The sequence below is a fragment of the Bos mutus genome, chromosome 7, assembly GCF_027580195.1.
Source record: "Bos mutus isolate GX-2022 chromosome 7, NWIPB_WYAK_1.1, whole genome shotgun sequence".
Taxonomy (NCBI): domain Eukaryota; kingdom Metazoa; phylum Chordata; class Mammalia; order Artiodactyla; family Bovidae; genus Bos; species Bos mutus.
The window spans coordinates 74,274,843-74,299,735 of record NC_091623.1 but is presented as its reverse complement, the minus strand read 5'-3'; the positions used below and the strand labels follow the sequence as shown (position 1 = coordinate 74,299,735).

General features: G+C 42.0%; 1 protein-coding gene across 1 annotated transcript in view; it reads left to right on the top strand.

Annotated features, from left to right (window-relative positions):
• Positions 1-7,029: 7,029 nt before the first annotated feature.
• HSD17B4 (hydroxysteroid 17-beta dehydrogenase 4) overlaps positions 7,030-24,893 on the top strand; it is a 99,328-nt gene continuing 81,464 nt past the window's right edge. Inside the window, exons 1-2 of the mRNA XM_005890853.3 lie at positions 7,030-7,243; positions 15,636-15,689. Coding sequence (XP_005890915.1) covers positions 7,186-7,243; positions 15,636-15,689 — 112 coding nt within the window. The 5' untranslated portion in view covers positions 7,030-7,185. The remainder of the gene's footprint in view (positions 7,244-15,635; positions 15,690-24,893) is intronic.

The following is a 24,893-nucleotide window of genomic DNA, read 5'->3' as shown; positions in this document are numbered from 1 at the left end:
AACAAGTCCCACTGGTAATAGAACTCAAACCCAGTGCAATTACGTTAGCACCCACCTTGGGCCTGCCAAACCTTGCTAAGCTGTTTACTCTTTACATGACTGGAAAGGACAAGGTGGCTATGGGAGTATTGTCCCAGATTAAGGGGACATGGGACAGACCCGTGGCTTATCTCCCAAAACAGCTGGACAAATTGGCTGGTATGCTTACAGGCAGTTGCTGCAGTTGTCTTACTGGTTCGGAGGCAACCAAGCTGACTTTGGGCCAAGATTTGATGGTAAAAGTCCCGCATGAGGTTAACACTCTCCTGCAAGGGGACCCCCATAAATGGCTGTCGACATCCCGGATTACTCAATACCAGGGACTGTTATGTGAGAACCCCCATGTTACTACTGAACCTTGTCAGGCCCTGAAATCTGGCCACTCTGTTTGTGAAAGTGGGCCCTCACATGATTGCAAGGAAATATGCCAGCAGACATGACTTGAGAGACCAGCCAATCCCAGACCCAGATTTGGTCCTGTACACCAAGGGCACCAGCCTGGTGAAACAAGGACAACGACTGGCGGGATGTGCAGTAGTCATGGAAGAAACCATCGTTGAGGCCAGCTCTCTGCCATCACACTGGTCCGCTCAATGGGCCCAACTATATGCTCTAATCCGGGCCCTCCAGCTATCAAAAGGTAAGAAGACAAACATTTACACAGACTCCAGGTATGCTTTTGTCACACTACATGTACACAGGGCTCTGTATAAGGAAAGAGGATTTTTGACAGCTAGCGAAAAATATATTAAAAATAAGGAAGAAATTCTGACCCTATTAGTTGCTGCCTGGGAACCAGAAAGGGTTGCAGTCATATACTGCTGAGGACATCAAAAAGAGGATACCCCCCGGGCTCGGGGAAACAGACTGGCAGATAAGACCACTAAACAAGCAGCCGAGGGCTTGGGGGTGACAAGTGAAGCCCCTACTAAAGCTCTCGTATTGGCGGAGCTGCCTGAGCTAATGCTGAACTCTATAAAATACACTGAAGCCCAAAACCAACTAGCCAAAGAGGAAGGGGCCATCAAGACTGAAAAGGGATGGTGGGAATTGCCAAGTGGCAAATTATTGGTACCGGAGGAACTGGCACCCACTCTGGTAAGCCAAATACACCAAGCGAACCGCCTAGGCCATGATAAACTGGAAGAGCGAATTCGAAAATATTTCTTGGCTCCCCACCTCTCTTCCCTATGCAGGACAGAATCTCAGAACTGCACCGCCTGCTCCCAGGTCAATGCTGCCTCCCAGCACAGACAGAAACCTCCGGGGATTCAGCTAAAAGGCACGCTGCCCTCTGAACACCTGGAAGTGGACTTCACTGAAATGAAACCTCACCGACATTACTGTTACCTGCTGGTCATGGTATGTATGTTCTCGGGATGGGTAGAAGCTTTTCCTACCTGGACTGAAAGAGCATCAGAAATAGCCCGGTGCCTGCTTAGGGAGATAGTTCCCAGATTTGGATTTCCTACCAGCATTGGATCAGACAATGGCCCGGCTTTTGTAGCCAATTCAGTACAACAAGTAAGCAAAACTTTAAACGTCAAGTGGAAATTATATACAGCATATAGGCTCCAGAGTTCTGGGATGGTGCAAGGACCCAACTGGACACTTAGAGAGACACTCTCCAGGTGGATCTTAGAGACTGACTGCTCCTGGGTGGACTTGTTTCCGACGGCTCTGTTCACACTCAGGATGATGACCCCATGGTCCCACGGCTATTCTCCGTATGAAATTGTGTATGGGAGGCCCCCTCCCATAATAAAACAGGTGTCAACAAATTTGCCTCAGGTATGGGGAGATAAGATTTCACAGCAGATGGAACAACTGGGTAAGGTAATAAATCAGGTAACTAAGTTTGTACAAGAAAGGGTGCCGTTCCCCCTAGGGGAACAGATTCATGAATTTGTGCCCGGGGATTTGTGTCAAGGACTGGAAACACGACTCATTGGCCCCACATTGGAAGGGTCCATATACTGTTGTTCTAACCACCCCTACGGCAGTTAAAGTTGCACGTGTCACTCCCTGGATCCACCACATGAGGGTGAATAGAACATACCACGCAGACCCAGAAAATGCTGAGTGGGCTGTGCAGAGGGACCCCACTGACCCTCGAGAGACTAAGATCATCCTTAAGAAGAAGAAGGAAAAGAAGATCCTGGACAAGCGCCTTCAGGATGATGCCACATAATCAACTCCTGCTGCTTGGCCTCATCAATGTGATTTTGAATTTAACTTTCGTTTCAACTCAGGACGATGTTTTGATCTCATGGGCACATTCCCACGTGGACTTCCACAACACCTCCAACCGCTGGCTATGTGGGGCTATGCCTCTGTCTGTGATGGATGGACTTCCTTGGTGGGTGTCACCGCTCTGCCAAGGAGATTTTAAACCACTCTCCTCTTTTCTGGGACAACAAAAAGAGACTTTCCTTTCTCTCGTCAATCATAATCTCTCCCTGCTCTCTTGGTGTAAGCCAGACCTACAGTCAATAGACTCGGGTCATGGGGTTACATTTGATGTAAACGCCAGTTTCATAGAAGTAACAAAAGCCTATACCTCGTAGTGAAACAAAAAGGAAAAAAGCTCCCTGACTAGTAAGGGAAGACAGGCCTTTAGGTATGTTGAACAATTCTACCAAGTCTGGGATGAATATTTCTGGATGAACCCAGAAAAGGGTCAATCAATTACTCCTACTTCTATACGCTGGGAATAAAAAGAACAAAGGGTAGGGTTTGGTGACCTCCATTAGACCCAAAAGAATTAAAATATATGGGGTACCTATCCCCTGAACAATGTAAATGAACATTCAAGGTCACATACCACCCCAACAAGTCCATCCATTGGCCAGGCTCTGGTTGGAAATATAACCCTGGAATCCACTGGATGGTGCCCAATGGAACCCAATGACTTTGTGGGCCTAACCTTTGGCCTTGGTTACCAATTGGCTGGGTAGGCCGCTGCACACTGGGATTCACTTTTGCCCATGGCAGCATAAAGCCTAACCTACAACAAGCCCTGGTAAATCTACCTTATTTACATGCTAGGTGGACAAGGTCTGTGTTTCAATGGTATGAGTATATTGCTGCCTCATTCGTACCTTCTATAGGGACAACAGATATTAGGATTAAAGTAGAGGCCTTGACTAATTTCATAAAACAGGCCCTTCTAGATGGTGCTAAAGCCATCCTAGCCTTAAATGAAGAACAAATCCAAATGAGAAAAGCAGTAATTCAAAAATAGAATGGCTTTGGACATGTTCGCAGCTTCTCAAGGAGAGACCTGTGCTATAATTAAAGTTGAATATTGTGGCAATGTATCAGCTGCTTTAGATTGCATGAAAAAACAGGTAAAAGCAATGTCAAATGAGAAGATTCCTTTCTGGACTTTGGTCCTATCCTGGGTGAAGGGTGTTTGGTGGAAAACTGTATTTACCATTGTTACAGTTGCCTTGATAGTTTGCTTTGTGGACCCTGCATTTTACAATGTATTATGAACTTTGTAACCCAAAGGTTGGGTTACAAGGTTCTCCCAAATTGGCGGTCAGAGAGCCAGGGTGTAATATATCCCTGTGAGTGATGCTCATACTATGAGTTAAGAGGATTAAGAAGGGGAAATGAAGGAGGAAACAGACAGAACAGGCTCCATCTTGAAAGCAGGACTCCATCTTGGACCAGACTGTTGACTTTGAGCTATATGCCCAGTATCTATGGAAACGACATATCAACTGGAAACCAGACCCCCAGGATGGAAGAGCCCCAGGGCTCATATCTAGACCCTCAGATGCCTAAAAGAATACCCTAATTATTTGTGTAACCGAATAGAATCATAAATTCTATTATGCTTATTGGGGTATGACCACAGGCCTATTGATAATTGTCCACTGTTAACTACCTAGGCTTAAGGCATATGAATCACGGGTTAACTTGGATTGTATCTTTCTTTTCCTTTGTTCAGACTAGTTTCAGAAAATTTGGGGAGGTGGGTTTGAGCAGGTACATTTAGGGTATATAAGGTTTTCCCAAAAACTGGTCTGGGTCCTTGGCTAAGAGGAGACTCTGCCTTGGGCCTGCCGGTGTAATAAACTGCACTCCGCTATCTGCATTGTCCTTCTGAGTGAGTTTGTTTCCCAGAACCCGTGGCTACAACAATAGAAGCAGCCTGGCAAGGAAGCTCTGCTTGATGATTAAGTGGGCTACAATTTTATCGTGAAAGTAAAGTGAGGGAGGGGGAAAGATTCCTTTTCTTGAGCAGATGTCAGGCTTATATCACAAGCCCTGCCTTCCTATCAGGCAGGAGAGTGTCTGACGCCGCGAGGTTAAACTAGGATTGTCATAGTGCTTTGGCTTCCCTGGTGGCTCAGACAGTAAAGAATCTGCCTGTAATGCAGAAGACCAGGGTTCAATCCCTGAATTGGGAAGATCCCCTGGAGAAGTGAGTGAAGATCCCCTGGAGAAGGGAATGGCAACTCACTCCAGTATTTTTGCCTAGAGAATTTCCTGGACAGACGAGCCTAGAAGGCTACGGAATAACAAAGATTTGGACATGACTGAGAAAATAACACACAAATATTATAATGCTTATTCAAATCAGTAGAAGTGTGTTGAAATTTTTCTTTCACCTAATGGCCTGGGGCATAGCTCATGCTTTTATTTACAGGTTTATAGTTAAGCAAGCCTGCTTCACTCCACAACATTTCAATCGATTTCTTGAGAGATCCTTAACTTACAGTGGTCTCCCAAAGTTTCCTAAGTTTTCCTCTCTATCTATAGTTCCTTAATGGGACTTCTACAGCTGCCTGTATAACTATCCTTTCTATTCCTATCAATAGAGCCTTGAAAATGAAGATGAAGTTAAAATGAGGCTCTAAGAGTGGGCCTTAATCCAATGTCACTGGTGACTGTGTGAGAAGAAGAAATTTGGACATACAAAGGGACACCAGAAGTATCTGCTGCAAGAAAAGACCACATGAAGACACCATGAAAAGACAGGCATCTGCAGCCATTAGGAAAGGCTTCAGAAGAAACCAAACCAATTGACAGTTCAGTCGCTCAGTCGTGTCCGACTCTCTGCAACCCCATGGACTGCAGCACGCCAGGGCTTCCCTGTCCATCACCAACTCCCGGAGCTTGCTCAAACTCATGTCCATCTAGTTGGTGATGCCATCCAACCATCTCATCCTCAACCAATTGACACCTTGACCTTAAACTTCCCACCGCTGCAACTGTGAGAAAGTAAATTCTGTTTTTTAAGCCATTAGTCTGTGGTATTTGTTATGGCAGTTCTAGCAAGCTAATGTAGCCTCTTGTAGCAAGTACCGGGGACTTCCCTGGTGGTCCAGCAGCTAAGACTCTGCTGTCAATGCAGGGGGACTGGGTTCAACCCCTGGTTGGGGAACTGGATCCCGCATGCTGCAACTAACGGTTCGTATGCCACAACTAAGAGTTTGTATTCCACAACTAAAGATCCTGAATGTTGCAATGAAGATCAAAGATCCTAGGTGCTGCAACTAAGACCCAGTGCAGCCAAATTAAAAAAAGAAAAGTACTGATACTTTAATGCCCAAATATGTTCAAGTCAGAGCAAATGTATGAAATAGTTCTGCAGTATGCTGACTAAAGTACAGTTGGCCCTTGAACAACACCGGGTTTAGGAGAACTGACCCTCTGTGTAGCTGAAAGTCCAAATATAATTTATACTTGGTCCTTCATATCTGTGGTGCCACACCTCAGATCTTGTAATACTATTGTTATTTACTATTGATAAAAAATTCACCCATAAGTGTACTAGTACAGTTCAAACCCATGTTGTTCAAGGGTCAACTCTAGATAAGAATGGTCATGGGCCAGAGATCAGCTAAGGGGTTTGAGCTATTTTGTTCCCCACAGCAACTGTAAGGGTTGAAGTTATCAATATGTCATGCACATCTGTAACTCATTCGTGATACTTCATCTGGGAAGCTCTTTTCCAAAGGATACATTTTAGGAAGAAGTAAAATGATCTCATGAGGAATGTCTTATGATCTCATAAGGAATTCACAGGAGAAATTTCTTTCTATAATATATATACTCTGAGCCCCAGGCAGAGTTTCAGAATGGCTATCTAAAAAAAAAAAGTATTAAACAGAAGGACGCTACCTGATGACTTCTCACGGAGCCGAGCTCTGATTTCTCTTACCACAGTTACCTTCCAGCTATACTTTTTCTGTTTCTGCATTTGGATTCCAGTGAGTCGTGAGGGCAGATCTGTGGGTATAGCCACATTCTCTCCTTTGGGTTTCTCTCTGAAAATACAAAAATTTTTATCTAATGTTTGCTCCTAGCTTTATAATTCTCTTTTTATATTTTATTTATTGTCACTATGTTTCGGACAGAGATAATGTGTTGAGAGTGAACAAATGGAGACACCTTAACCAGAAACCCAACATAGCCATTATTTAAAAGGGTTCAAATTCCTCTTTCCCTAAGATATTGGCTTATGAGACAGTACGTGATGATTCATGTGTTCAATTCAGCTATATTAAGGTGCATGAAAATACCCCAAATGAAATTTCATGCTTGATAATTGGATAATATTGAAGCTATTTAGTAACTATTTAGAAAGCATTGTTTGCTGCTGCTGCTGCTAAGTCGCTTCAGTCGTGTCCGACTCTGCGACCGCATAGATGGCAGCCCACCAGGCTCCGCCCAGGCAAGAACACTGGAGTGGGTTGCCATTTCCTTCTCCAATGCATGAAAGTGAAAAGTGAAAGTGAAGTCGCTCAGTCGTGTCCGACTCTTAGTGACCCCATGGACTGCAGCCTACCAGGCTCCTCCGTCCATGGGATTTTCCAGGCAAGAGTCCTGGAGTGGGTTGCCATCTTAAGAGCTCCCATTACTTCCTGCGGCAGAACTGGTCCTTTTGAGCCAAGTCTCTTGAGCAGGGCCGCAACTGGAGGAATGTTGGACTACATTTCCCAGAGTTCCAAGGGATCTCCGCGCAGCCGCGCTTGGAAAACTACCGCGTCCCTCTCCTTCTCAGAAACTGGCAGGTCGCTCGCTACCAGCCTGAACCTGCCACTCCCTCCGTTTTAGCTGCCTCGGAGTCTGAACTCCACTCGGCACTACTTCTGCTGGTGTGTGTGTGTGCCGCTGCAGACTAGACTTATGGCCTCGACGTTGAGGTTCAACGGGAGGGTGGTACTGGTTACCGGCGCGGGGGGAGGTGAGTACGTGAAGGCTGGAGGGCGGGTGTCCAGCTCACTGTCCTGCTGGGAACCCCCCGGCCCCCACTTTTTTTTTTTTACCCGCTTTGGTCGGGGTTACGCACGCAGCTGTAGCTGCGGTCCGAGCATCTGAGCTGCGGGCCGCGGTGACTAGGCGGCTTGGGGAGCAAGTGATTGGACTTGGTGAGGGTGGGAGTGGGAGGACGGACAATGACTATTCTCCGGTCGCCGAATCTCCTGAGGGTGGAGAGGTGGGGCTGGCCAGCCTTGAGTGGGGACCCAGAAACTCCTGGTGCAACTCTCCTCACCTCCACACCCCCTCCCGCGCCGCCCTGCCGCACCCCCGCACCGCCCCCCCCCCCCCCACCGCCCCCGCGCCCCGCCCCGTCCCTCAAGGCTTTGGATCTTGAGAAGACAGAGGCCGGGCTGGGCTGCGGGTTCCAAAACTAGGAGAAAGTTCATTCCAGCGCTCATCTGTGCGTATCAATTGTAACTCTTCCTGTCAATAGAGTCTCTAGGCCTCTGTCAAGTCTTTTAAACATGGCAGAAAAGCCATCTGGTGATTGGAATCACTCCCCACCCCTTGCCCCCAGTAGTAGAGATGTCAGCCCCTTGCCTTTGAAAAGTCAGTTGTCTTTTCCTCTGTCGGATGATTTTTAAGCTCTTGAGAGGGCCTTCCTTTTGAAAAGCGCATCTGGTAAGAGTTCTCCTTTTGCTTATCAAGCCAAGCACAGTACTGTCAAGTCCACTGGAGTCTTGGCATGGAGTTGTAAACTCAAGTGACTGCTGGACTCAGGCAGGCGATAGAGGAGTAAAGTGAGTGTGGTGTGGGGCATTAGGAACTGGAGAGCAGAGGTCTTTCTGAAGTGGGCCCGACCAGAAGCAAAGTGGAAATTTGTTATGTGAAATAACTCTTATTTTTAAAGGACAGAAATTAAGACAAACTACTCATACCTACATGGATGCTTTGCAGTGAGATTTTACATTATTCCAAGTGCAAAGGTCCGTCCAGTCAAAGCTATGGTTTTTCCAGTAGTCATGTATGGATGTGAGAATTGGACTATAAAGAAAGCTGAGTGCTGAAGGATTGATGCTTTTGAACTGTGGTGTTGGAGAAGACTCTTGAGAGCCCCTTGGACTGCAAGGAGATCCAGCCAGTGAATCCAAAAGGAAATCAGTCCTGAATGTTCTTTGGAGGGACTGATGGTGAAGCTGAAACTCCAGTACTTTGGCCACCTGATGCGAACTGACTCATTGGAAAAGACCCCGATGCTGGGAAAGATTGAAAGTGGGAGGAGAAAGGGACGACAGAGGATGAGATGGTTGGATGGCATCACTGACTCAATGGACATGAGTCTGAGTAAACTCCAGGAGTTGGTGAGGGACAGGGAAGCCTGTCGTGCTGCAGTTCATGGGGTCTCAAAGAGTCTGACATGACTGAGTGACTGAATTGAAGTGAACTGAAGTGTAAGATTCTTGACCTTATGGGCCTTTGATTACCTACTGGTAGAGCCTTATACCAAAAATGGACCTAATGCAGAATTAATTTAAATTATATATTAAAAGTCACAATGGCATTCTGACAGTTGAAGTGAAGTCAGTCGCTCAGACATGTCCAACTCTTTGCGACCCCATGAACTGGGGCTTGCCATGCTACTCTGTCCATGGAATTTCCCAGGCAAGAATACTGGAGTGGGTTTCCATTTCCTTCTCCAGGGGATCTTCCCCACTCAGGGATTAAAGCTGGGTCTCCTGCATAGCAGGCAGACTCTTTATGCTCTGAGCCACCAGGGTTAAATCATACATATTTTCATATATAAAATGGATTCTCATGCTTCCTTTTAGAAAATGTCTTTAGTATTAATTAGTGGTCAAATGTTTTATATCTGTAGCTATTTTCATTCTGAAATGATCATATGTTTTGGGAAAAACATTTTGTTTACACTTAGTTTTTGCTGAAAATAAGTAATGCACTCATGTTTTAAGCCATTTTTTGACAGTGAGTGATTCACAGTATGAAATAACAGTTATGTGCCAATACCCAGTATACACACACACACACACACACACACACACACACACACAATCTGTATTTGAAACATAGTACATTCAGTGCACTTTGAACTTTTCTATTCTGTTTCATTAAGTAAATGCAGATTAAAACTCACTAAATTGATTTTGTGAAGTATTAATGAGTTGTTCACATGGACCACAGCCTTGTCTAACTCAGTGAAACTGTGAGCCAAGACGAACGGGTCATGGTGGAGAATTTTGATGAAACATGGTCCACTGGAGAAGGGAATGGCAAACTACTTCAGTATTCTTGCCTTGAGAACTCTTTGAATAGTATGAAAAGGCAAAAAGATATGACACTGAAAGATGAACTCCCCAGGTTGATAGGTGTCCAATATACTACTGGAGAAGAGTGGAGAAATCACGGACTCAGTGGATGTGAGTCTGAGCAAGCTCCCGGAGTTGGTGATGGACAGGGAAGCCTGGTGTGCTGAGTCCATGGGTTTCAAAGAGTCAGACATGACTGAGTGACTGAACTGAACTAATGAGTTGTTATTAGACAATTCTGGATTTAGCGCCTCTTGTTTATAAACTGATCCATATTTTAAAGAACCTGGATTATGCTACAGTTACTAGCCATTAAATTTGAATACTCATCTGGAGCAGATACATGTGGGAAAGTTGAGACTTACATTGGGTCATCATTAGAAAAGAAAGACTGAGATCTAATTGCAGTCCCATAACACAGACTGTTGCCCTTGAGGCCTTGGCATTCTCCTTTAAGGATATGTATCTGTAGAACTGCGTAACTGCTGAACATCCCAGGAGGGTGGCTGTGAATGCTTGCCAGGCCTGTGTCTGGGAATGAGTCTGACTCCAACTCACTCATATTCTGAAATGAAAAGAAATATCTTGGCACTATTCAGGTGCTGTTGTTTAGCTTGGAATATTGAAGAGTTTATTGGGCCACTTGGAATAAGTTTCAGAATTGTCTGCTTACTGCTGCTGCTAAGTTGCTTCAGTCATGTCCGACTCTGTGCGACCCAATAGACGGCAGGCAGCCCACCATGCTCCCCCATCCCTGGGATTCTCCAGGCAAGAACACTGGAGTGGGTTGCCATTTCCTTCTCCAATGCGTGAAAAGTGAAAGTGAAGTCGCTCAGTCATGTCCGACTCTTAGCGACCCCATGGACTGCAGCCTACCAGGCTCCTCAATCCATGAGATTTTCCAGGCAAGAGTACTGGAGTGGGATGCCATTGCCTTCTCTGTCAGAATTGTCTAGCCGGTAAACAATTTTGCCATGATGGGTGGTGTAACAGGAAGTTGTATTTATTAACAGATGGTAGTAGCGGTTGCTGGGGATGGAAATGTGAGAGTGATGGAATTGGGCAGTGGAAGAGGGAGTCTGGCCATTGTGAATCTGAAATGGTTATAAAATAGCAAGCTGTCGACTGGAGATAGTAAGAAGTGTGTGAGTAGTTGGAAATTCTGAAGTCAGGAGGGACTTTGAAGTTGTTTGACCTCCTTTGGGTAAACCTGGAAAGTGAAATAGTCCAAGAAGTTAGTCTCAGAGACTCTGTTAACTTGAAGCAGAGGGCAGTCAATCCCACTGAGAAGAGCACTGAACAAGCACTGTGAGAAAAGAATCAACTGATTTTTGACAGTGTGAAAGAAGTTCGGTCAGAAGAGAAATAGGGAAGAGAGGATGGTTGACAGTGAACTTAGGTGCAGGAGAAAGTTAAGACAGGCTTTGAAAGCAGATTAAGAGAAAATAGAGACTCTTGAATTTAATCTTTTTGTGCATTTTGACTCTACAGTTGTGCTGGTCATTGTGGGAAATGCAAAAGAATGATATAAATCTCATCCTTTAAGAACCTTCTAGTTTATTTGGGGAGACAGACTAACACATAAAGTATTTAAATGACGTTTATATAAGCATGGATACACAAACATGGGAGGACCCAGTGCATCTGTTAATGGACTAGTGGTAGTGTTAACTTTATGTACAGATTTGTGTACAGTTTGCTTGGGCCATTATGGTAAAAGTAGATTACTCACATACCTTTTCAGAGAATTGTATAGCTTGGTTTTGAGATAATACTCTGATTAACTGAGATCAATCTCTACTAGAGATGTGTCCCATTCCTTTCATCTGATGATTTTCTACTTTGTTACCATTTTTTGCATTCTGGTCATGAGTACTGATTTCGTTGAAAACCTCATGTTTAAATCTAGTGCTTCGGCCTTGATCTGATAAAATATGAAGAGGCTTGAGTTACTGTATTGGCTGGGTTCTTGATCATCCATTTAGAGTAGATTAAATTTTAAAGTAAATTATTTGGTGATCGTTTAGTTTTGGAAAAATTTATAATTTTGGTTCTTTATGGAAGAGCTTGATAATTTAGCTGTCTCCTTTTGTTATTTGTTTACTTATTTATGAATTAATTTAAATTCAGTTCAGTTCAGTTCAGTTGCTCAGTTGTGTCTGACTCTTTGCGACCCCATTAACTGCAGCACGACAGGCCTTCCTGTCCATCACCAACTCCCAGAGTTTACCCAAAATCATGTCCATTGAGTCGGTGATGCCATCCAACTATCTCATGCTCTGCTGTCCTCTTCTCCTGCCCTCAATCTTTCCTAGAATCAGGGTCTTTTCAAATGAGTCAGCTCTTCGCATCAGGTGGCCAAAATACTGGAGTTTCAGCTTCAACATCAGTTCTTCCAATGAACACCCAGGACTGATCTCCTTAGGTTGGACTGGTTGGATCTCCTTGCTGTCCAAGGGACTCTCAGGAGTCTTTGCCAACACCACAGTTCAAAAGCATCAATTCTTCTGCTTTCAGCTTTCTTTATAGTCCAACTCTCACATCCATACATGACTACTGGAAAAACCATAGCCTTGACTAAGCAGACCTTTGTTGACAAAGGTTTTTAATATGTTGTCTGATTTTTAATATGTTGTCTAGGTTGGTCATAACTTTCCTTCCAAGGAGTAAGTGTCTTTTAATTTCATGGCTGCAATCACCATCTGCAGTGATTTTGGAGCCCCCAAAAATAAAGTCTGACACTGTTTCCCCATCTATTTGCCTTGAAGTGATGGGACCGGATGCCATGATCTTAGTTTTCCGAATGTTGAGCTTTAAGCCAACTTTTCACTCTCCTCTTTCACTTTCATCAAGAGGCTCTTTAGTTCTTCTTCACTTTCTGCTGTAAGGGTAGTGTCATCTGCATATCTCAGGTTACTGATATTTCTCCTGGCAATCTTGATTGCAGCTTGTGCTTCTTCCAGCCCAGTGTTTCTCATGATGTACTCTGCAAATAAATTAAATAAGTAGGGTGACAATATATAGCCTTGATGTACTCCTTTTCCTATTTGGAACCAATCTGTTGTTCCATGTCCAGTTCTAAATGTTGCTTCCTGACCTGCATACAGGTTTCTCAAGAGGCAGGTCAGGTAGTCTGGTATTCCTATCTCTTTCAGAATTTTCCAGTTTATTGTGATCCACATAGTCAAAGGCTTTGGCATAGTCAATAAAGCAGAAATAGATGGAACTATTTTGTTTTTTCGGAACTCTCTTGTTTTTTTGATGCTCCAGTGGATGTTGGCAATTTGATCTCTGGTTCCTCTGCCTTTTCTAAATCCAGATTGAACATCTGGAGATTAATGGTTCACATATTGCTGAAGCCTGGCTTGGAGAATTTCAAGCATTGCTTTGCTAGCGTGTGAGATGAGTGCAATTGTGTGGTAGTTTGAGCATTCTTTGGCATGGCCTTTCTTTGGGATTGGACTTAACTGACCTTTTCCAGTCCTGTGGCCACTGCTGAGTTTTCTAAATTTGCTGACATATTGAGTACAGCACTTTCACAGCATCATCTTTTACGATTTGAATAGCTCAACTGAAATTCCATCACTCCACTAGCTTTGTTCGTAGTGATGCTTCCTAAGGCCTGTTTGACTTCGCATTCCAGGATGTCTGGCTCTAGGTGAGTCATCACACCATCGTGGTTATCTGGGTTGTGAAGATCTTTTTGTACAGTTCTGTGTATTCTTGGCACATCTTAATATCTTCTGCTTCTGTTAGGTCCATACCATTTCTGTCCTTTATTAACCCCATCTTTGCATGAAATGTTCCCTTGGTATCTCTTAATTTTCTTGAAGAGATCTCTAGTCTTTCCCATTCTGTTGTTTTCTTCTATTTCTTTGCATTGATCACTGAGGAAGGCTTTCTTACCTCTCCTTGCTATTCTTTGGACTCTGCATTCAGGTACTTATATCTTTCCTTTTCTCCTTTGCTTTTTGCTTCTCTTCTCTTCACAGCTATTTGTTAAGCCTCCTCAGACAGCCATTTTGCCTTTTTGCATTTCTTTTTCTTGGAGATGGTCTTGATCCATGTCTCCTGTACAATGTCTCGAACCTCCATCCATAGTTCATCAGGCACTCTATCTATCAGATCTAGTCCCTTAAATCTATTTCTCACTTCCACTGTATAATCGTAAGGGATTTGATTTAGGTCATACCTGAATGGTCTAGTGGTTTTCTCCACTTTCTTCAATTTAAGTCTGAATTTGGCAATGAGGAGTTCATGATCTGAGCCGCAGTTAGCTCCTGGTCTTGTTTTTGCTGACTGTATAGAGCTTCTCCATCTTTGGCTGCAAAGAATATAATCAATCTGATTTCAGTGTTGGCCATCTGGTGATGTCCACGTGTAGAGTCTTCTCTGGTTTGTTGGAAGAGGGTATTTGCTATGACCAGTGTGTTCTCTTGGCAAAACTCTATTAGTCTTTGTCCTGCTTAATTCTGTATTCCAAGGCCAAATTTGCCTGTTACTCCAGGTGTTTCTTGATTTCCTACTATTGCATTCCAGTCTCCTATAATGAAAAGGACATCTTTTTTGGGTGTTAGTTCTAAAAGGTCTTGTAGGTCTTCATAGAACCATTCAACTTCAGCTTCTTCAGTGTTACTGGTTGGGGCATAGACTTGGATTACTGTGATATTGAATGGTTTGCCTTGGAAACGAACAGAGATCATTCTGTCGTTTCTGAGATTGCATCCAAGTACTGCATTTCAGACTCTTTTGTTGACCATGATGGCTACTCCATTTCTTCTAAGGGATTCCTGCCCACAGTGGTAGATATAATGGTCATCTGAGTTAAATTCACCCATTCCAGTCCATTTTAGTTCGCTGATTCCTAGAATGTCGACGTTCACTCTTGTCATCTCCTGTTTGACCACTTCCAATTTGCTTTGATTCGTGGACCTAACATTCCAGGTTCCTATGCAATATTGCTCTTTATAGCATCAAACCTTGCTTCTATCGCCAGTCACATCCACAACTGGGTGTTACTTTTGCTTTGGTTCCATCCCTTCATTCTTTCTCCACTGATCTCCAGTAGCATATTGGGCACCTACCAACCTGGGGAGTTCATCTTTCAGTGTCCTATCTTTTTGCCTTTTCATACTGTTCATGGGGTTCTCAAGGCAAGATAAACTACCAGTAAGTTTATCAGTTCAGTTTTAAAAATGTGTACATGTTAAAATGATTGAAAAAATACAGAAGTAAGCTTTCCACTCCTAGTTGCTAATCACACAATTCTGTTACTCAGAGGTGAACCACTAATTCCCACTCTCTTATAGTCTTCCTAAGATATTCTCCGCCTATAAGGTTTACATAGGCATATATCCATTTTTGGATGTATAAATTTATACCCTATAGCTTTGAATCTGAATTAAGTATTTTGTGTGTGTTCCTGGTGATTACGTAGTCAAGGATCAGAGCAGAATGTAGAAACTGTTAGATACTTGAAACAGGAAAGGACTCAGTAGGAGCCGTTGGCTTTTGTAAAACTGGTCCATTAGTGGAGCCAGGATCTCTGAGGCTGCCCTTGGAACTGCCACCACCCAAATAGTCACTGGCTCTAGGAACCTAGAGAATGGAAGTTGCCATCCAGAGATTAGGGAGCTTGATCTAGAAGCTGCCAGTATATCCACTTAATACCTAGGAAGCTTCAAGAAATTGGCTTCCTAACCAGCAGCACTGGTCAATTGTCACAGTACAGTGACTTCTGCCTCATTTCCTCCTTCCAAATTTCATTTCTTCTGCGTTTTCATGCACACGCATTTAACGGTGGAACACAGATCACATCTAGCATCCTAGAAGCTCGGTAGAATGTAGGAAATGGTAGGGAAATGGGTGTAAAATACAGTTTTAAGTTTTCCAACTCCTAAAAGTAGTAGAGGCTGAGAGTACCAGTGAAGCCTCCTCTTGTAATTAATGCACATCAGTTACTTTTCAATAGGGATTGGATTGAGTAGATCAAAAAAATTATTCTAACATTTGCTCAACTTTATGATTTTTTTTTTTCTTTTTCTTCAATAGGATTGGGCCGAGCCTATGCCCTGGCTTTTGCAGAAAGAGGTGCATCAGTTGTTGGTAAGTTGATAAATTTTTCTTTTCATTTAGTACCTAGGAACTAAAATACAGTCTTCACAAGACAGACAGCTTTGTATTTACATCAAATAATTTGTCAAGGTCAAATTTTATCACCAATTTTTTTTTCTTCTGCCAGCAAAATCTTTTCCCCATTGAGGCTGATTTTGTAACATACTTTTTATTTATTTATTTTTTGTAACTTTTTAAAGTAAACTAGAATTTACAACTCAGTAGAATTGAGAAAGATAAGCAGGCGTTCATTATAAAATTCTTGAATTTGGTATATTGTGGGCTGTAATTTTTTCTTGTAGTAGACTGGTAGAAGTTGAATCCCTGTAAGTGTAAATATATTGGTAAGGGAAGAAGTAAATGCATTTTCTTAACTGGAAGTTTGAAATCAGGAAATCCAAAGTATGTTTTTTTGTTTGTTTTTAATTTCTTTCATCAAAATTATTCAAATGGGAGCTTTTATAACAGTTTAAAATTTTTAATTGAAGGGGCATTTACATGAGTTTTACTGTGGGGATTCAGTTAGAGGATGGGGTATTTGAGAACACACTAAATGTGGGAGATTTTAGTAATCTCAGTGGTTTGCCTGGTGTGCTTGGCAATTGGTGTAGACATAGGAGTGGGTTTGTCTACAGCCACGTCTTTGTGGGGAGTAACAAAATGGACCTTCACTGCCAAGTAGGTATGTAGGGCAGTTGTATGCCCCAATATTAATATCTTTCCTGGGCTTTAGCCTCCCAATCACAGTTTTCCTACATCTTTCTAGGGAATACAGAGAGAGAGATTTCTGCAATTTGTTTATGAAGACATGTGTAACAGACTTAACCAGCAGCCAGGTTTTCTAAACCAGTTTTCTCCCTCAGTGTGGATGTGTGGCTTATCTTTATGGAAGGTACGCAGAGACCTTGGATGTTGTTTAAGGTCATAACCACAGTGTGTTAATCCAGTCTGCTTCTGGCAGAAGAAGAACAAGAAGAAGATTTGGCAAAACTAATACAATTATGTAAAGTTTAAAAAAAAAAAAAAAAAGAACACAATGTCAACACATTTTGGCATTGTGATATTTTGGCAGGGGTGTATAGTTCAGACCTTTTTTTTTTTTTTTTTTGCCAGATTGTCCCAAGAATGTGTCGTGGTGTCAGGGTCTGTTTTTTTCTTTAAAAAAATATTGCTATTAATTTATTAATATTTTTACTCATAACTTTTTATTTACATCTTTGAACTCAGTTCCATAAATGCTAGGGTCTCTTTTTATCTTTTGTATCTCCTAAAGGACCTAGAATATTGCCTTTTGTAAAGAAAGGACTTTATTCATTGGTTCTTTTATTGTTGTAGCCCTTTTTTGGGGGAGGGGGTGGGGTAGGGAGTGGTTGGTGTGCCTTTGAGATTGGTTGAGTAAATTTCTACTTTTTTGGTTGTGGCTGAGTTATAATCTTAGTTTATAAATTTGTTTTGTAAAACCTTTTGCAGAAATATGTGTTTGTGGGGATCAGAATTCCTATATCTCTTACTTTTGAATTTGTTGAACTCAGGTTGGACTTTTTCAGTTCTAAGGAAATGATAAACAGGGATGGTGTGTCTCTTGTCATTGACCCAGGGATGGTATTGCAGCAGATGCTTGTTGAAGTCCAAAGAGGTTGAAAGTTCGTGTTTTTGGAAAATTATTTACCAAACTTGGCTGGAGAACCAGATATAGTTTAGTTTATGTGAAAGTGCAGAACTTTTCTACCACTTGTTAGCCTGCGACCTGGCTGTGAATTCTTTAGGCTACCAGTGGTTTTCGTTCTTCTAATCACCACTACCCTGTGCTTTAAGTTTTTAAAACATAGATGCCCTGCTTCCAGATCGTTTTATGTGCACTGCCATTTCTCCTGAGTTAATTTTGTTCTGCTCAGCATATTTTTACCTGAGGAAGCAAAAAATAGGCAACAGGAGTAAGCACATGTAGGATTTATGACAGAGTCACTTGTTTGTGGTCGGAGAAGGCGATGGCACCCCACTCCAGTACTCTTGCCTGGAAAATCCCATGGACGGAGGAGCCTGGTGGGCTGTAGTCCATGGGGTCGCTAAGAGTCGGACACGACTGAGTGACTTCACTTTCACTTTTCACTTTCCTGCATTGGAGAAGGAAATGGCAACCCACTCCAGTGTTCTTGCCTGGAGAATCCCAGGGACGGGGGAGCCTGGTGGGCTTCCATCTATGGGGTTGCACAGAGTCAGACACGACTGAAGCGACTTAGCAGCAGCAACAGCAGGAGCTTGTTTGTGGTAAAATTACTGATCAGTTAATCTTAAGGTTAGCTCAGAGTCCAGTAAGAAGTAAAACCTTAAGACATGGAGTAGCTTGTTTCTCATGTGAGAGAGCTTTCTCTTGGTTATGCTGAGTTAACAAACAAATCTCATTGGTTTATCATAATAAAGGATAGTTTCACAGTTACCTGATGGTTCACATTCTGGTCAGTTGTCTCTCTGCTCTGTGTGTCTTACTAATTTCAGGATCCCAGCTGAAGGAGTGACTCTCATCATAGCTGTTCCCCATGGTGGTGCTTAAAGCTTCTGTTTAGAAGTGTCATGGCACTTCTACTCACATTTCACTGGCCAAAGGAAGTCACCTGGCCAAGCCCAAAGTTAAGGGTATCATTTAAGATATTCTCAAGCTTCCCGTTAATATGATTGCTATGTTTTATGTTCTGTAATATCAAGCATTATGGGAGATTTAAATCTGAGTGTAAGAACTGCTAAGCCTTTGGCTGATAATTGCAATAAGGGACATTTGTTTTTGTACACATTACATCTTTGAAGAAATGTGTGTGCATATCTGAAGACAATGTTGGGAATGGAATAGGTTTGAGGTTTCCTCAGTTGGTGAGCCATATCAAGTTCTCTGAGTAGTAAGTTTTATCTTGAGGGCTTGAACACAAAGAAGATTGAAGTGTTCCAGCAAGCAGAACCTCTTCTTTGACAGTAAGAAAGGCAAAACGCTTTCTGTTCTTGAACTGGAGGAGTAGCACTTAGGCGTAATTTGAATTGAAGTCTTTTAAAGTAAGATTGGCACGATTTCTTTTCTGTGCTGTAGTTACATGACAATTGGTAAAGATGAGTTTTTAAAGTTCCTCTTGTCAGATGCCAGAGCCTGTGTTTTTAGCTGCTGTGTGATCCTGATAGCCAGAAGGTGAACTTCAGTGTGGGAAAGTGAATGGTCTCTGAAGTTAGGTCAGGCTGTGAATCCTGGCTCTGCTGTCCAGTTACATGACTTGTCTGAATATTAGTAGCCACCTTCCCTAAAAACTGCCAGGATTATGGTGGGGATTAAATGACACCAAGAATTAAAGTCTTTTGTAAAGGGGGAAATAAAACAGTATTAGTGACTGCCTACCATGTCCTGGGCGCTGTGCTCAGGATTATATCAAAGTGAGCTTCGGGGGCATCCCAGGTTGGCGTAGTGTCTTCTAGGGGAATGAAAATGAGAGATGAGAGGTGACAGGAGGTCAGATCATATAGGACCATTTAGTTCAGAAGGACTGGCTTTTACCCTGATTTTTTTAAAAATTAATTTTTATTGGAGTATAGTTGCTTTACAATGTTGTGTTAATTTCTACTGTACAGCACCCTGAGTTAGCTGTAGGTGTACATATAGCCCCTCTGTTTGATTTCCTGCCAATTTAGGTCACCACAGAGCACTCAGTAAGGTTCCCTGAGCTATATAGTAGGTTCTCATTAGTTACCCATTTTATACATAGTATTAATAGTGTATATATGTCAATACCAACACCCCAATTCCTATGTCACCACCTTTACCTACTTGGTGTCTACATCTGTGTCTCTATTTCTGTTTTGCAAATAAGATCGTGTATACTATTTTTCTAGATTTCTAATGAGAACCTACTTTCATGACCTGATTTAAGGTTTAAATTGATCATTCTGCTTGCTGTCTGAGGAGTAGGTTCTGGAGGAGTAAGAATGGAAGTAGAGGAGGATGTTGAGCATGTTGGGGTTTATTATCCTATGAACTCTTATTGTCTGTACTTATAATTTTTCATTAAAAAAAGAAGTGGAAGCAGAGAGATCTGTCAGGTTATTGAAATAATCTGTAAAAGAGAAGGGGTTGATTCAGACAGTTGGTAGGGATGGAGGTGGTACAAGGAGGTTAAATTCTGGATATATTTGGAAGGTAGGTATGGCAGGATTTGGTTATTTGCTGATGTGGGTTGAAAAGGAGGGAGGATAGAGTGAGAGAGAAAAGACTGGAGGAGGGCAGATTCCCAGAGAGGGGACATTCCTGTAGACTTTCAGATGAGGCTAGTAAGTAGGCAGTGGGACATAGGACTCTATAGCTGGGGGGACATTGAAGCTATATAAATCTATTTTCAGTTCCCAGGAGGTATTTAAAGCCAGGAGATTGGGTCAGATTACCCAGGTGGTGAGTACAGATAGACAGGAGACGGAGTCCCAGGAGGACTCAGTCGCTCATTTTCAGTTTCTTCTTCCTTTAAAGAGACCCTTGATGCCTTCTTGTTGTTGAGACAGATTCCATCCCTTAAATTAAGGGGGCCTCATTTAAGATACTGCTTTCTAAACTATTACCACATTTTGGAGGCCTACAAATATTTAGATACATTTATGGCCATTCTTACATGCATTGGAGAAGGAAATGGTAGCCCACTCCAGTGTTCTTGCCTGGAGAATCCCAGGGACGGAGGAGCCTGGTGGGCTGCCATCTATGGGGTCGTACAGAGTCGGACACAACTGAAGCGACTTAGTAGCAGCAACAGCAGCATGGCCATTCTGGAAAAGACTCCTGATGAACTAGGGTGATGGCATCTTTCTGCCAAACAATGAAAATATAACGGCAACTCTATGTTTTGCACTTTTTCTTTGACTATCAGGAAGCTTAAGGGTAAACCTCACACTGTCCTCAGCCAGGGTAACCACCATTAGCCCATGCTTTGAGTAGGCTTCTCTTTCTCTGATGTGGCATTTTCTTAATTTTTCCATCTTTTAATAGTCCTTGCACATGCCTTTTATATTTAAGGCACTTTAAATACTTGTTGGTAGCAGTCAAGACATAAACAGAATACAAGAGGAAATCCCCATTGGGCCCACTATATCAATGAAATGATTCTTAATGCTGTTGTTTGCTATCAGAAACTTTTTAGAATGGGAGGAAAGGCATCAACATAGAAAACAGAAATGCCTGGAAGGACAGCAGTTACCTCTGGGATAGGACACAGGTTAGAAAGGGCTTTTTGAATCTGTAGTGTTTGAATTTCTTAAAAGCATTAAAAAAAGTAAATAACCTCTCCAAAAAATAAGTACACTTGCAGTATAATATTGCCTTTGTCATCTTTTTATACACTTCTCAGATTACTCACTGTAAAGCATGTCATGTGCAAAATCAATGCATATAAAAATTATTTCTATTTTGTAGATTTGGAGGCACCATTTTACTTTGGAAATAAAAGTAGTTTATAGATATGTCACTGGTCATAGATATGACTTGGCTGGTGTCAAATCCTTGGATTGAATAAATATATGAACAGGAATATGTATAAGCACAGTTATAGAGCACTCTTCAGATACAAAGCATTGTAACGTTATTACTCCTGATAATTCAGTGGGAACTTAGAAATAGCTATATAAGCAATTTCCCAGAGAGGAGGAACTACTTATAGTAAAGTGAAACAGTAAAGTGAGGTCAGATTTAAGGGATCTGGAAAGTTAGGCAGTGAATGACAGGATTCTACTGCAGATTTTCAGTGGGGGAATGAGTTAGTTTAAGGCTGTTTAGGGCCATTACCCAGCAACTGGCTGCTAGCAGCCTGGAATGATTAAGATTGGAGGGAAAAGGCCATTGGGGAGGCACTTACAGTAGTCTGGGCATGAAATGATAGAACAGGAAAGACATGGCAATAATTGGTTCCTCAGAAGAAATGGAAACTCCTCAGTGCACAAACTGTCTACCTTCCAAGCTCCAAGCACCAAGCCCAGTGCTGGCTACAGAGTGTGAACAGAGTGACTATTTCATGAATCATAATGAAATGGAGATCAAGCCTTGATAGCTTGGTGGCATGTACTGTTCAGAAATGGGAGAAAAGAGAGAATATCTGGGAAATGACTTAGCCAGCAAAGTGCTGCTGAGAGGGTGGGACAGTTTGAAGGAAGATGATGATCAGTTTGATTTGCATTTGTTTTTGCCCCAACACTAAAAGTGATATGTGTTACCTCAGCTGGTTTAGCAGCCCTGATATCAGGAGACCCAAAACATGTTTCTTGCTCTAGTCTTTGAGGCCAGTAGTCAGGGCTGAAGAACAGCATGAGAGAATGGGAAAACCAACTTCTGAGAGCCAAGCCTGGTACACAAATTGGATTGCTAAAGACAAATCCAGATTTCTCAATCTGGTTTATGTAACAAAATGTTAAAAAACAATGTACGTAATGCTATCAAATAGTATTAATGCTCTGCTGTTTCTCTTTCAACATTTCAATAAAAGAATTTATAATTTGCAACATATATGATTAAAAATTAAAATCTTTTATAAATAAGTGACATGTACATGGGGCTTCCCCAGTGGCTCAGAATCTACCTGCTATGCAGAAGACATAGGAGACCAGAGTTCAATCCCTAGGTTGGGAAGATCCCCTGCAGGAGGGCATGACAGCCCACTCCAGTATTCTTGCCTGGAGACTCCCATAGACAGAGGAGCCTGGTGGGCTACAGTCCATTGGGTTCCACAGAGTCGGACATGACTGAAGTGATGAGCATACATGCATGCAATATGTACACATCTGTATGAAAAAAGGCACCTCAAATGAAATGTTATTTAAGCGGACAAAACAGTAAACAGAAATATAAATGACAAGCCTATGAAAATAATGTAACTTTACTAGTGCTAAAATAACGGGCTACAATTTATAATCATTTAATTGTTACACTGAAAAGAATGATAATGTCTAGAGTTGGGAGGATATGGGGAAACAGCCATTCTCACAAACCTGGTTCGGTTTTCAGGCTTTATTAGCTGATAACTCAGTACTTTGTGTTTAGGTATCCATTTTCCTATTTATAGGGTACTTTTATAGGCTCCAAGTGTGTTTATAATTCTCTGGATCCTACTCTAGTGGTTAGTAGGTGTTTAATAAAAACTCAGAGTAGATTTTTAATTAAAAAAACTTAGTCTTTAATAGACTATCAAAATCATTGATTTATTTAAAATGATGGAAATAGGCAAAAGATTTTACATCTTAAAAAAACAAAAACAAAAAACTCTTAGAGCTATAAGCTGGATTTTATATGGAGGATTTACAAATATATCACTTTTGGGGATATTTTGATGGTGTTAGCTGAAAAGACTCTATCCTTTAACTATGATAATCTTACCAATAGGTAATAAAAATACTGTGTATTTTGAAGCTGTTTGAGTGAGGTGGCTGATTTATTGTTTCTTCTGTATTCTCTCCAAGCAAACATGATTTTTTTTTTTTAAGGAAATAATTAGGATAAAAGAAACTTGTTCACAGCATTAGAGGAGCAGAGTGGTATTGTGGTGGGTCCAGGTGCTTGTATGAATTTTGCTATTTCATACAGCCTTGGAGCCTCGAACAAGTTACCTAACTTTTCCTAAACTCTTTCTTCTTCTGTAAAAATAGGAACAACTGTTCCTGCCAAACTCCTAGAAAACTGTATGGAGCTCAAATGCAGCAATGTACAAAGTTGTGTCTTTAACAGTAGGTGGTAGGGATATTTTAAATATTGTTATAATTGGAATATTCAGTCAGTTCAGTTCAGTTGCTCAGTCATGTCCAACTCTTTGCGACCCCATGGACTCAGCACTCCAGGCCTCCCTGTCCATTGCCAACTCCAGAGTTTACTCAAACTCAAGTCTATTGAGTCAGTGATGTCATCCACCATCTCATCCTCTGTTGTCCCCTTCTCCTCCAGATGTGTCTTTAACAGTAGGCGGTAGGGATATTTTAAAATATTGTTATAATTGGAATATTCAATTCAGTTCAGTCGCTCAGTCATGTCTGACTCTTTGCGACCCCATGAATCGCAGCATGCCAGGCCTCCCTGTCCATCACCAACTCCCGGAGTTTACTCAAACTCATGTCCATCGAGTCGGTGATGCCATCCAGCCATCTCATCTTCTGTCGTCCCCTTCTCCTCCTGCCCCCAATTCCTCCCAGCATCAGAGTCTTTCCAATGAATCAAGTGGAAATCAAGTGGCCACTCTTCGCATGAGGTGGCCAAAGTATTGGAGTTTCAGCTTTAGGATCATTCCTTCCAATGAACACCCAGGGCTGATCTCCTTTAGAATGGACTGGTTGGATCTCTTTGCAGTCCAAGGGACTCTCAAGAGTCTTCTCCAACACCACAGTTCAAAAGCATCAATTCTTCGGCACTCAGCTTTCTTCACAGTCCAACTTTCACATCCATACGTGATCACTGGGAAAACCATAGTCTTGACTAGATGGACCTTTGTTGGCAAGGTAATGTCTCTGCTTTTGAATATGCTATCTAGGTTGGTCATAACTTTCCTTCCAAGGAGTAAGTGTCTTTTAATTTCATGGCTGCAATCATGATCTGCAGTGATTTTGGAATCCCCAAAAGTAAAGTCTGACACTGTTTCCACTGTTTCCTCATCTATTTCCCATGAAGTGATGGGACCAGATGCCATGATCTTAGTTTTCTGAATGTTGAGCTTTAAGCCAACTTTTTCACTGGAATATTAGTCATATATATATAAGTGATGACAGGGTCACATAGTAAAAGTACATTTCTCTTTGTTTACAAACAATCTTTTAATGTTGCTGCTGGCTAAGCCCTTCAGTGTGTAATCAGTGCTTTTCTAGTTAAGGCTGTAATTCCTGTGAATTAGCTCTGGTAGGGTAACTGAGTAGGGTCAGTGTTAAATTTGTCCTCTCTGAAGTGAATACTTGTCTTGAATAAATCTATTTTGATACTGTTTCACTGCATTGATCATTGATCTCAGTAATTATTTATTTAGGCTCCAATGTTTACCTTTGATTGCACTTGGAATAGTTTACACTTGGGGATAGTGTTTCATTTCACAATTGAACATTTCTTTCTTTACTTCAATATTGTCTTCCTCAATTTGCTTTTGAACTTTTCCTTGCTTGGGTAAAAAGGGTCTTAGAAGACTGTTAGTTATATATTTCAAAATCTTGATTTTTTTT